Here is a 12,646-nt window from a genome sequence, read left to right on the forward strand (position 1 = left end):
ACAAATGATCTACAGTACTATATCAATGTAGTTATTAAACTGTACACAATATAATAAAAAAAACCATCCAAATTGTCAAAGTGTTCAGGTATTAAATTATAAATGGCAATAACTTCATACCGTCAGGTCGTTGACAGGTCTTGGTGAAGAAAAGGAAATCTTGCTTTGTCTGGAGACCGAAATCAGGGGTTTGAAAGTATACAAAACACTGATGGTTTCCTGTCGAATTGTCATAGCCCACTGCCACACACGACCCTTTATTAATACAAAGGTCCTGACACGACTGTATAGAGGGTTCTACACTGATCTCCCCTGCTCCTATATTAATAGGACTTTTATCCTTGTACACTTGGAAATGGCAAATTTCACCTAGAAATATACAAATCACATATATAGATCAGATCATACACCGTCAGTACTTAACTAAAGGGAGAGAAAATGATAAATATGAGCATAAAGTTATGTCTTATCAAAAGTAGGAAAAATGGCACTCCCTAACATTATTATAAAGTAGATTTGTTGTATGACCCTCCACTCCGCCAATACCCTACCAATTATCAACATGAATTAACTTCATCCTAATGTAGGTGTATCCCAATATAGACATGACATGACAAAAAAATGTCCTACTATTGACATATCCTGATTATCATCAATGTCCAACCAAAGACACATCCCTGACCATTACAAATGTCCTATAAAAGACTTATCACTGACCGACCATAGATAAATCTCTGGTCTATCATATATGTGTTTCTGAACTACCATAGCTGTATTTCTGATCTATCCTAGGCAAATCTCTGACCTACCATAGATGTATTTCTGAACTACCATAGATGTATTTCTGACCTACCATAGATGTATTTCTTATCTATCCTAGGCATATCTCTGACCTACCATAGATGTATTTCTGACCTACCATAGATGTATTTCTGACCTATCCTAGGCATATCTCTGACCCACCATAGCTGTATTTCTGATCTGTCCTAGGCATATCTCTGACCTACCAGACATATTTCTGACCTACCATAGCTGTATTTCTGATCTATCCTAGGCAAAACTCTGACCTACCATAGATGTATTTCTGACCTACCATAGATGTATTTCTGATCTATCCTAGGAATATCTCTGACCTACCGCAGATGTATTTCTGATCTATCCTAGGCATATCTCTGACCTACCATAGATGTATTTCTTATCTATCCTAGGCATATCTCTGACCTACCATAGATGTATTTTTGATCTATCCTAGGCAAAACCTTGACCTACCATAGATGTATTTCTGAACTACCATAGATGTATTTCTGACCTACCATAGCTGTATTTCTGATCTGTCCTAGGCATATCTCTTACCATAGCTGTATTTCTGATCTATCCTAGGCAAAACTCTGACCTACCATAGATGTATTTCTGACCTACCATAGATGTATTTCTGATCTATCCTAGGAATATCTCTGACCTACCGCAGATGTATTTCTGATCTATCCTAGGAATATCTCTGACCTACCGCAGATGTATTTCTGATCTATCCTAGGCATATCTCTGACCTACCATAGATGTATTTCTTATCTATCCTAGGCATATCTCTGACCTACCATAGATGTATTTTTGATCTATCCTAGGCAAAACCTTGACCTACCATAGATGTATTTCTGAACTACCATAGATGTATTTCTGACCTACCATAGATGTATTTCTTATCTATCCTAGGCATATCTCTGACCTACCATAGATGTATTTCTGAACTACCATAGATGTATTTCTGACCTACCATAGATGTATTTCTGACCAACCATAGATGCATCTCTGACTATCATAGCTGTATTTCTGATTTATCCTACTCAAATCTCTGACCTACCATAGATGTATTTCTGAACTACCACAGATGTATTTCTGATCTATCCTTGGCAAATCTCTGACCTACCATAGATGTATTTCTGACCTACCATAGATGTATCTCTGACTATCATAGCTGTATTTCTGATCTATCCTACACAAATCTCTGACCTACCATAGATGTATTTCTGACCTATCATAGATGTATCTCTGACCTATCATAGATGTATCTCTGACCTACCATAGCTGTATTTCTGATCTATCCTCGGCAAATCTCTGACCTACCATAGATGTATCTCTGACCTACCATAGCTGTATTTCTGATCTGTCCTAGGCATATCTCTGACCTACCAGACATATCTCTGACCTACCATAGATGTATTTCTGACCTATCCTAGGCATATCTCTGACCCACCATAGCTGTATTTCTGATCTATCCTAGGCATATCTCTGACCTACCATAGTTGTATTTCTGACCTACCATAGCTGTATTTCTTATCTATCCTAGGCATATCTCTGACCCACCATAGCTGTATTTCTGATCTATCCTTGGCATATCTCTGACCTACCATAGTTGTATTTCTGACCTACCATAGCTGTATTTCTTATCTATCCTTGGCATATCTCTGACCTACCATAGTTGTATTTCTGACCTACCATAGCTGTATTTCTTATCTATCCTTGGCATATCTCTGACCTACCATAGTTGTATTTCTGACCTACCATAGCTGTATTTCTGATCTATCCTTGGCATATCTCTGACCTACCATAGTTGTATTTCTGACCTACCATAGCTGTATTTCTTATCTATCCTAGGCATATCTCTGACCTACCAGACATATCTCTGACCTACCATAGATGTATTTCTGACCTACCATAGCTGTATTTCTGATCTATCCTTGGCATATCTCTGACCTACCATAGTTGTATTTCTGACCTACCATAGCTGTATTTCTTATCTATCCTAGGCATATCTCTGACCTACCATAGTTGTATTTCTGACCTACCATAGCTGTATTTCTTATCTATCCTAGGCATATCTCTGACCTACAATTGCCATATTTATGACCCACAATTACTAATTTTTCTGATCTACATGACTTATGTCTCTGATAATGTATCTCTGACCCTCTATAGAAGTATTTTTGACCTACTATAACCATATCTATGACCTACCATAAGCGTATCCCTCACTACAGACACAAATGTAAGTGTTCCTAGTGTAGTCAGGAACACACATTCCTCCTGTGCCACATGGCACGCTATTACACACGTCTTGTCGTTCTTCACATCTTGACCCAAAGAAATTATGATCACATCTACACTGGTAACCATTGACCAACTTAGAACACGTTCCTTCATTTAGACAGGGGTTGGAAGCACAGTAATCTGGAAAAAAACCCAGAACAATATCTTATCATATAACAACAGTGTATATATATATATATAAATATAGAGCTTATATATAGAGGTCTTGGTTTGCTGTACTTTATTGCGGTACAGATCATGTGGCTATAGATATTTACCTATATTGATATCACAAATGTCTGACAAGGTGCAGTCCGTGTGACAGTAGATACTTACCTAAATGATATCACTCTTGTCCAACAATTCACAGTCAAGCTGACTATAGATATTTACCTATATTGATATCACACCTGAACCTGGTAACGCACGTCTAACAGCAGATATTTACCTGTATTATATCACAACTGTCCCTGGTAAAGCACGGTTAACAGTAGATATTTACCTATATTGATATCACACCTGTACCTAGTAACGCATGTCTAACAGCAGATATTTACCTATATTGATATCACACCTGAACCTGGTAAAGCACGTCTAACAGCAGATATTTACCTATATTGATATCACAGCTGTCCCTGGTAAAGCACGTCTAACAGCAGATATTTACCTATATTGATATCACACCTGTACCTGGTAACGCATGTCTAACAGTAGATATTTACCTATATTGATATCACACCTGTACCTGGTAAAGCACGTTTAACGACAGATATTTACCTATGTTGATATCACACCTGAACCTGGTAATGCATGTCTAACAGCAGATATTTACCTATATTGATATCACACCTGTACCTGGTAAAGCACGTCTAACGACAGATATTTACCTATATTGATATCACACCTGAACCTGGTAATGCACGTCTAACAGCAGATATTTACCTATATTATATCACACCTGTCTGACAATGCACAGCCAACCTGACTGTAGATATTTACCTATTTCGTTATCACAGCGGTCCCCGGTAAAGCCTATCTTACAAAAACATTTTCTGCGTACATTTTCATACGTTGTACAATTAGCAGCTCCCAGCCCACAGGAATCAGTGGCACATAAATCCTGCTGGTTATCACAACTGAAAAAATAGTCATGAAATTAATTCCATGTTCTTTAAGAATAAATTAATTCATACAAAATCAAACAGAAACAGGTGAAACTATCATCAATATGACTTTATACCTTTCAATAAATTATTGACATAATATCATACTGAAAATCAATGGTAACTGATTAAAAGACCACAAGCTGAATTGCTAATTGATCACGTAAAGGTTATTTAAAGTCATCTTAACAACTTAAACCTTATGTTATTGTTTAGCCAATCGCAAGACATCTCTTTGCATGAAATCATCCATGAATGAGGACTGATGTCCACACCAATCATCGAGGAATCAACATGTCCACCCCAATCATTGAGGAATCAACATGTCCACACCAATCATTGAGGAATCAACATGTCCATCCCAATCATCAAGCAATCAACATGTCCACCCCAATAATCAAGGTATCAACATGTCCACCCCAATCATCTTGGAATCAACATGTCCACACCAATCATCAAGCAATCAACATGTCCACCCCAATCATCGAGGAATCAACATGTCCACCCCAATCATCGAGGAATCAACATGTCCACCCCAATCATCGAGGAATCAACATGTCCACCCCATTCATCGACGAATCAACATGTCCACACCAATCATCGACGAATCAACATGTCCACCCCAATCATCGAGGTATCGACATGTCCACCCCAATCATCGAGGAATCAACATGACCACCCCAATCTTCGAGGAATCAACATGTCCACCCCAATCAACGAGGAATCAACATGTCAAAATGTCCACCCCAATCATCGAGGAATCAACATGTCCTCCCCAATCATCGAGGAATCAACATGTCCACCCCAATCATCCAGGAATCAACATGTCTTCCCCAATCATCGAGGAATCAACATGTCCACCCTAATCATCGAGGTATCAACATGTCCACACCAATCATCGAGGAATCAACATGTCCACACCAATCATCGAGGTATCAACATGTCCACCCCAATCATCCAGGAATCAACATGTCCACCCCAATCATCGAGGAATCAACATGTCCACACCAATCATCAAGGTATCAACATGTCCGTCCTAATCTTCGAGGAATCAACATGTCCACCCCAATCATCCAGGAATCAACATGCCCACACCAATCATCGGGGAATCAACATGTCCACCCCAATCATCGAGTAATCAACATGTCCACACCAATCATCGAGGAATCAACATATCCACCCCAATCATCGAGGTATCAACATGTCCACACCAATCATCCAGGAATCAACATGTCTTCCCCAATCATCGAGGAATCAACATGTCCACCCCAATCATCGAGGAATCAACATGTCCACCCCAATCATCGAGGAATCAACATGTCCACCCCAATCAACGAGGAATCAACATGTCAAAATGTCCACCCCAATCATCAAGGTATCAACATGTCTTCCCCAATCATCGAGGAATCAACATGTCCACCCCAATCATCCAGGAATCAACATATCCACCCCAATCATCCAGGAATCAACATGCCCACACCAATCATCCAGGAATCAACATGCCCACACCAATCATCGGGGAATCAACATGTCCACCCCAATCATCGAGTAATCAACATGTCCACCCCAATCAACGAGGAATCAACATGTCAAAATGTCCACCCCAATCATCAAGGTATCAACATGTCCTCCCCAATCATCGAGCAATCAACATGTCCACCCCAATCATCCAGGAATCAACATGTCTTCCCCAATCATCGAGGAATCAACATGTCCACCCTAATCATCGAGGTATCAACATGTCCACACCAATCATCGAGGAATCAACATGTCCACACAAATCATCGAGGTATCAACATGTCCACCCCAATCATCCAGGAATCAACATGTCCACCCCAATCATCGAGGAATCAACATGTCCACACCAATCATCAAGGTATCAACATGTCCGTCCTAATCTTCGAGGAATCAACATGTCCACCCCAATCATCCAGGAATCAACATGCCCACACCAATCATCGGGGAATCAACATGTCCACCCCAATCATCGAGTAATCAACATGTCCACACCAATCATCGAGGAATCAACATATCCACCCCAATCATCGAGGTATCAACATGTCCACACCAATCATCCAGGAATCAACATGTCTTCCCCAATCATCGAGGAATCAACATGTCCACCCCAATCATCGAGGAATCAACATGTCCACCCCAATCATCGAGGAATCAACATGTCCACCCCAATCAACGAGGAATCAACATGTCAAAATGTCCACCCCAATCATCAAGGTATCAACATGTCTTCCCCAATCATCGAGGAATCAACATGTCCACCCCAATCATCCAGGAATCAACATATCCACCCCAATCATCCAGGAATCAACATGCCCACACCAATCATCCAGGAATCAACATGCCCACACCAATCATCGAGGAATCAACATGTCCACCCCAATCATCGAGTAATCAACATGTCCATCCCAATCATCCAGGAATCAACATGTCCACCCCAATCATCGAGGAATCAACATGTCCACCCCAATCATCGAGTAATCAACATGTCCACCCCAATCATCGAGGAATCAACATGTCCACCCCAATCATCGAGTAATCAACATGTCCATCCCAATCATCGAGGAATCAACATGTCCACCCCAATCATCGAGGAATCAACATGTCTTCCCCAATCATCAAGGAAACTACATATCCACTCAAACTACATTCATTACTTTTTGCCAGAAAATCCTGTGGAACAGACGCATTCATAGCCGTTCAATAGATTTTTACATTTGCCGCCATTTTGACAAGGGTTGGTGTCACATTCTGTAGGCAAGTCAATTTCACAATTGTCTCCACTGGACCCTACAACAGACATATATTCATAGGACTGAAAACCCTAAAATAGACATATTTTGAGGTAATACAACCCTACAGTAGACATATATTTATAGGTCTGACAACCTTACCATAGACATATATTTATTGGTCAGACAACCTTACAATAGAAATATATTTACAGACATCAGACAACCCTACAATAGACATATATTTATAGGTCAGATAACACTCCAATAGACATACATTTATAGGTCTGACACCCTACAATAGACATATATTTATAGGTCAGGCAACCGTACAATAGACATACATTTACAGAAATCAGACAACCCTACAATAGACATATATTGATAAGTATTACAACCCTGCAATAGACATATATTTACAGAAATCAGACAACCCTACAATAGACATCTATTTACAGAAATCAGACAACCCTACAACAGACACATATTGAATGAAATCAGACAACCCTACAACAGACACATATTTACTGAAATCAGACAACCCTACAACAGACACATATTTACAGAAATCAGACAACCCTACAACAGACACATATTGAATGAAATCAGACAACCCTACAACAGACATATATTTACAGAAATCAGACAACCCTACAACAGACACATATTGACTGAAATCAGACAACCCTACAACAGACACATATTTACAGAAATCAGACAACCCTACAACAGACACATATTGAATGAAATCAGACAACCCTACAACAGACACATATTTACTGAAATCAGACAACCCTACAACAGACACATATTGAATGAAATCAGACAACCCTACAACAGACACATATTTACAGAAATCAGACAACCCTACAACAGACACATATTGAATGAAATCAGACAACCCTACAACAGACACATATTTACAGAAATCAGACAACCCTACAACAGACACATATTGACTGAAATCAGACAACCCTACAACAGACACATATTTACAGAAATCAGACAACCCTACAACAGACACATATTGACTGAAATCAGACAACCCTACAACAGACATATATGTACAGAAATCAGACAACCCTACAACAGACACATATTGACTGAAATCAGACAATCCTACAACAGACACATATTGACTGAAATCAGACAACCCTACAACAGACATATATGTACAGAAATCAGACAACCCTACAACAGACACATATTGACTGAAATCAGACAACCCTACAACAGACATATATGTACAGAAATCAGACAACCCTACAACAGACACATATTGACTGAAATCAGACAATCCTACAACAGACACATATTGAATGAAATCAGACAACCCTACAACAGACACATATTGAATGAAATCAGACAACCCTACAACAGACACATATTTACAGAAATCAGACAATCCTACAACAGACACATATTGAATGAAATCAGACAACCCTACAACAGACACATATTTACAGAAATCAGACAACCCTACAACAGACACATATTTACAGAAATCAGACAACCCTACAACAGACACATATTTACAGAAATCAGACAACCCTACAACAGACACATATTTACAGAAATCAGACAACCCTACAACAGACACATATTTACAGAAATCATAGCCTTATAAAGAACGACCATGCTTTAATCATTGAGCACTATTTTGTTTTTCTTTTCTCACTACTTGTTTTTTTTCACTTCTGATTTTTGGTCAATTTTTTTTACACAGTTGATTTTAAGTACACCAGAGACCAGCTGAAGATATCACTTGTTAAAGTGTCTGTATATCAGAAAGAGCTCTTCAACTAGGAATGTTTTATTATGAGATCTGATGTTTTGAAGTCATACAACCATCTGTTGGTCCTTTAAGTTTGTTATCATTGTGGTTTGTACTTTACCTGGGACACAGTTGCATTTGTATGAGTTATTCTCTTCGTCCTCAATACAAGTAGAATCATGGTAGCAGGGTGAAGACAAGCAATGCCGTACCCTGGAGTCACAGGTAACGCCATAGTAACCTGTAAACAACAAAAACTGCGATACAAATCATACAATGTGATCTTACCAAACACAGTTATAATTAGTTTTACTAACGTGTGTTATATATCAAAGGATGAAGCCAATTGAATCATGAGAAAGGTCTAGACCAATTCTAAACAAAAGAATTACAGGTAAATTTGTGTCTCTCACGTACCCGCTTCTCCATATCTTCAGGATTTAGACAAGAATTACATGTAATTATGTGTGTCTCATGTACCCACCTCTCCATATCTTAATGGATTAGACAAGAATTACATGTAATTATGTGTCTCATGTACCTACTTCTCCATATCTTCAGGATTAGACAGGAATTACATGTAATTATGTGTGTCTAATGTACCTACTTCTCCATATCAATGGATTAGACAGGAATTACATGTAATTATGTGTGTCTCATGTACCCACTTCTCCATATCTTCAGGATTTAGACAAGAATTACATGTAATTATGTGTGACTCATGTACCCACTTCTCCACATCTTAATGGATTAGACAAGAATTACATGTAATTATGTGTGTCTCATGTACCCACCTCTCCATATCTTAATGGATTAGACAAGAATTACATGTAATTATGTGTCTCATGTACCTACTTCTCCATATCTTCAGGATTAGACAGGAATTACATGTAATTATGTGTGTCTCATGTACCCACCCACTTCTCCATATCTTAATGGATTAGACAAGAATTACATGTAATTATGTGTGTCTCAGGTACCCACTTCTCCATATCTTAATGGATTAGACAAGAATTACATGTAATTATGTGTGTCTCATGTACCCACTTCTCCATATCTTCAGGATTTGACAAGAATTACATGTAATTATGTGTCTCACGTACCCACTTCTCCATATCTTAATGGATTAGACAAGAATTACATGTAATTATGTGTGTGTCACTTCTCATGTACCCACTTCTCCATATCTTAATGTTTTAGACAAGAATTACATGTAATTATGTGTGTCTCATGTACCCACTTCTCCATATCTTCAGGATTAGACAAGATATCTTAATGGATTAGACAAGAATTACATGTAATTATGTCAGACAAGAATTACATGTCTCATGTACCCACTTCTCCACATCTTAATGGATTAGACAAGAATTACATGTAATTATGTGTGTCTCATGTACCCACTTCTCCATATCTTCAGGATTTAGACAAGAATTACATGTAATTATGTGTCTCATGTACCCACTTCTCCATATCTTAATGGATTAGACAGGAATTACATGTAATTATGTGTGTCTCATGTACCTACTTCTCCATATCTTAATGGATTAGACAAGAATTACATGTAATTATGTGTGTTTCATGTACCCATTTCTCCATATCTTAAGGATTTTGACAGGAATTACATGTAATTATGTGTGTCTCACGAACCCACTTCTCCATATCTTAATGGATTAGACAAGAATTACATGTAATTATGTGTGTCTCATGTACCCACTTCTCCATATCTTCAGGATTAGACAAGAATTACATGTAATTATGTGTGTCTCATGTACCCACTTCTCCATATCTTCAGGATTTAGACAAGAATTACATGTAATTATGTGTGTCTCATGTACCCACTTCTCCATATCTTAATGGATTAGACAAGAATTACATGTAATTATGTGTGTCTCATGTACCCACTTCTCCATATCTTCAGGATTTAGACAAGAATTACATGTAATTATGTGTGTCTCATGTACCCACTTCTCCATATCTTCAGGATTTAGACAGGAATTACATGTAATTATGTGTGACTCATGTGTGACTCATGTACCTACTTCTCCATATCTTCAGGATTTAGACAAGAATTACATGTAATTATGTGTGTCTCATGTACCCACTTCTCCATATCTTAATGGATTAGACAAGAATTACATGTAATTATGTGTGTCTCAGGTACCCACTTCTCCACATCTTAATGGATTAGACAAGAATTACATGTAATTATGTGTGTCTCATGTACCCACTTCTCCATATCTTAAGGATTAGACAGGAATTACATGTAATTATGTGTGTCTCATGTACCCACTTCTCCATATCTTCAGGATTTAGACAAGAATTACATGTAATTATGTGTGTCTCAGGTACCCACTTCTCCACATCTTAATGGATTAGACAAGAATTACATGTAATTATGTGTGTCTCATGTACCCACTTCTCCATATCTTCAGGATTTAGACAAGAATTACATGTAATTATGTGTGTCTCATGTACCCACTTCTCCATATCTTAATGGATTAGACAAGAATTACATGTAATTATGTGTGTCTCATGTACCCACTTCTCCATATCTTAATGGATTAGACAAGAATTACATGTAATTATGTGTGTCTCAGGTACCCACTTCTCCATATCTTCAGGATTAGACAGGAATTACATGTAATTATGTGTGTCTCATGTACCCACTTCTCCATATCTTAATGGATTAGACAAGAATTACATGTAATTATGTGTGTCTCATGTACCCACTTCTCCATATCTTCAGGATTTGACAAGAATTACATGTAATTATGTGTGTCTCGTGTACCCACTTCTCCATATCTTCAGGATTTAGACAGGAATTACATGTAATTATGTGTGACTCACGTACCCACTTCTCCACATCTTAATGGATTAGACAAGAATTACATGTAATTATGTGTGTCTCAGGTACCCACTTCTCCACATCTTAATGGATTAGACAAGAATTACATGTAATTATGTGTCACTCACGTACCCACTTCTCCATATCTTCAGGATTTAGACAAGAATTACATGTAATTATGTGTGACTCAGGTACCCACTTCTCCATATCTTCATGTGGATTAGACAAGAATTACATGTAATTATGTGTGTACATGTAACTTCTCCATATGTGTGAATTACATGTAATTGTGTGTCTCATGTACCCACTTCTCCACATCTTAATGGATTAGACAAGAATTACATGTAATTATGTGTCTCATGTACCCACTTCTCCATATCTTCAGGATTTCGACAAGAATTACATGTAATTATGTGTGTCTCATGTACCCACCTCTCCATATCTTCAGGATTAGACAGGAATGACATGTAATTATGTGTGTCTCATGTACCCACTTCTCCATATGTTAATGGATTAGACAGGAATTACATGTAATTATGTGTGTCTCATGTACCCACTTCTCCATACATCTTAATGTATTAGACAAGAATTACATGTGTGTCTCATGTACCCACTTCTCCAAATCTTCAGGATTTAGACAAGAATTACATGTAATTATGTGTGTGTCACTTCTCCATATCTTCAGGATTAGACAAAAATTACATGTAATTATGTGTGTCTCATGTACCCACTTCTCCATATCTTCAGGATTTAGACAAGAATTACATGTAATTATGTGTGTCTCATGTACCCACTTCTCCATATCTTAATGGATTAGACAAGAATTACATGTAATTATGTGTGTCTCAGGTACCCACTTCTCCATATCTTCAGGATTAGACAGGAATTACATGTAATTATGTGTGTCTCATGTACCCACTTCTCCATATCTTCAGGATTTAGACAAGAATTACATGTAATTATGTGTGTCTCATGTACCTACTTCTCAATATCTTCAGGATTAGACAGGAATTACTTGTAATTATGTGTGTCT

At 37.9% G+C, this 12,646-nt stretch overlaps 1 protein-coding gene across 1 annotated transcript in view; it reads right to left on the minus strand.

Annotated features, from left to right (window-relative positions):
• Window positions 1-12,646, minus strand: part of LOC132557789 (uncharacterized) — a gene marked incomplete at its 3' end in the record, with an annotated part of 148,001 nt that overhangs the window by 40,255 nt on the left and 95,100 nt on the right. Inside the window, 5 exon segments of the mRNA XM_060222317.1 lie at window positions 121-369; window positions 3,013-3,225; window positions 4,084-4,220; window positions 6,920-7,052; window positions 8,890-9,009. Of these exon segments, the coding sequence (XP_060078300.1) occupies window positions 121-369; window positions 3,013-3,225; window positions 4,084-4,220; window positions 6,920-7,052; window positions 8,890-9,009 (852 nt within the window).

The sequence above is a fragment of the Ylistrum balloti genome, unplaced genomic scaffold (genome assembly GCF_031769215.1).
Source record: "Ylistrum balloti isolate Yb309-2 unplaced genomic scaffold, AGI_CSIRO_Ybal_v1 Utg370724, whole genome shotgun sequence".
Taxonomy (NCBI): Eukaryota; Metazoa; Mollusca; class Bivalvia; order Pectinida; family Pectinidae; genus Ylistrum; species Ylistrum balloti.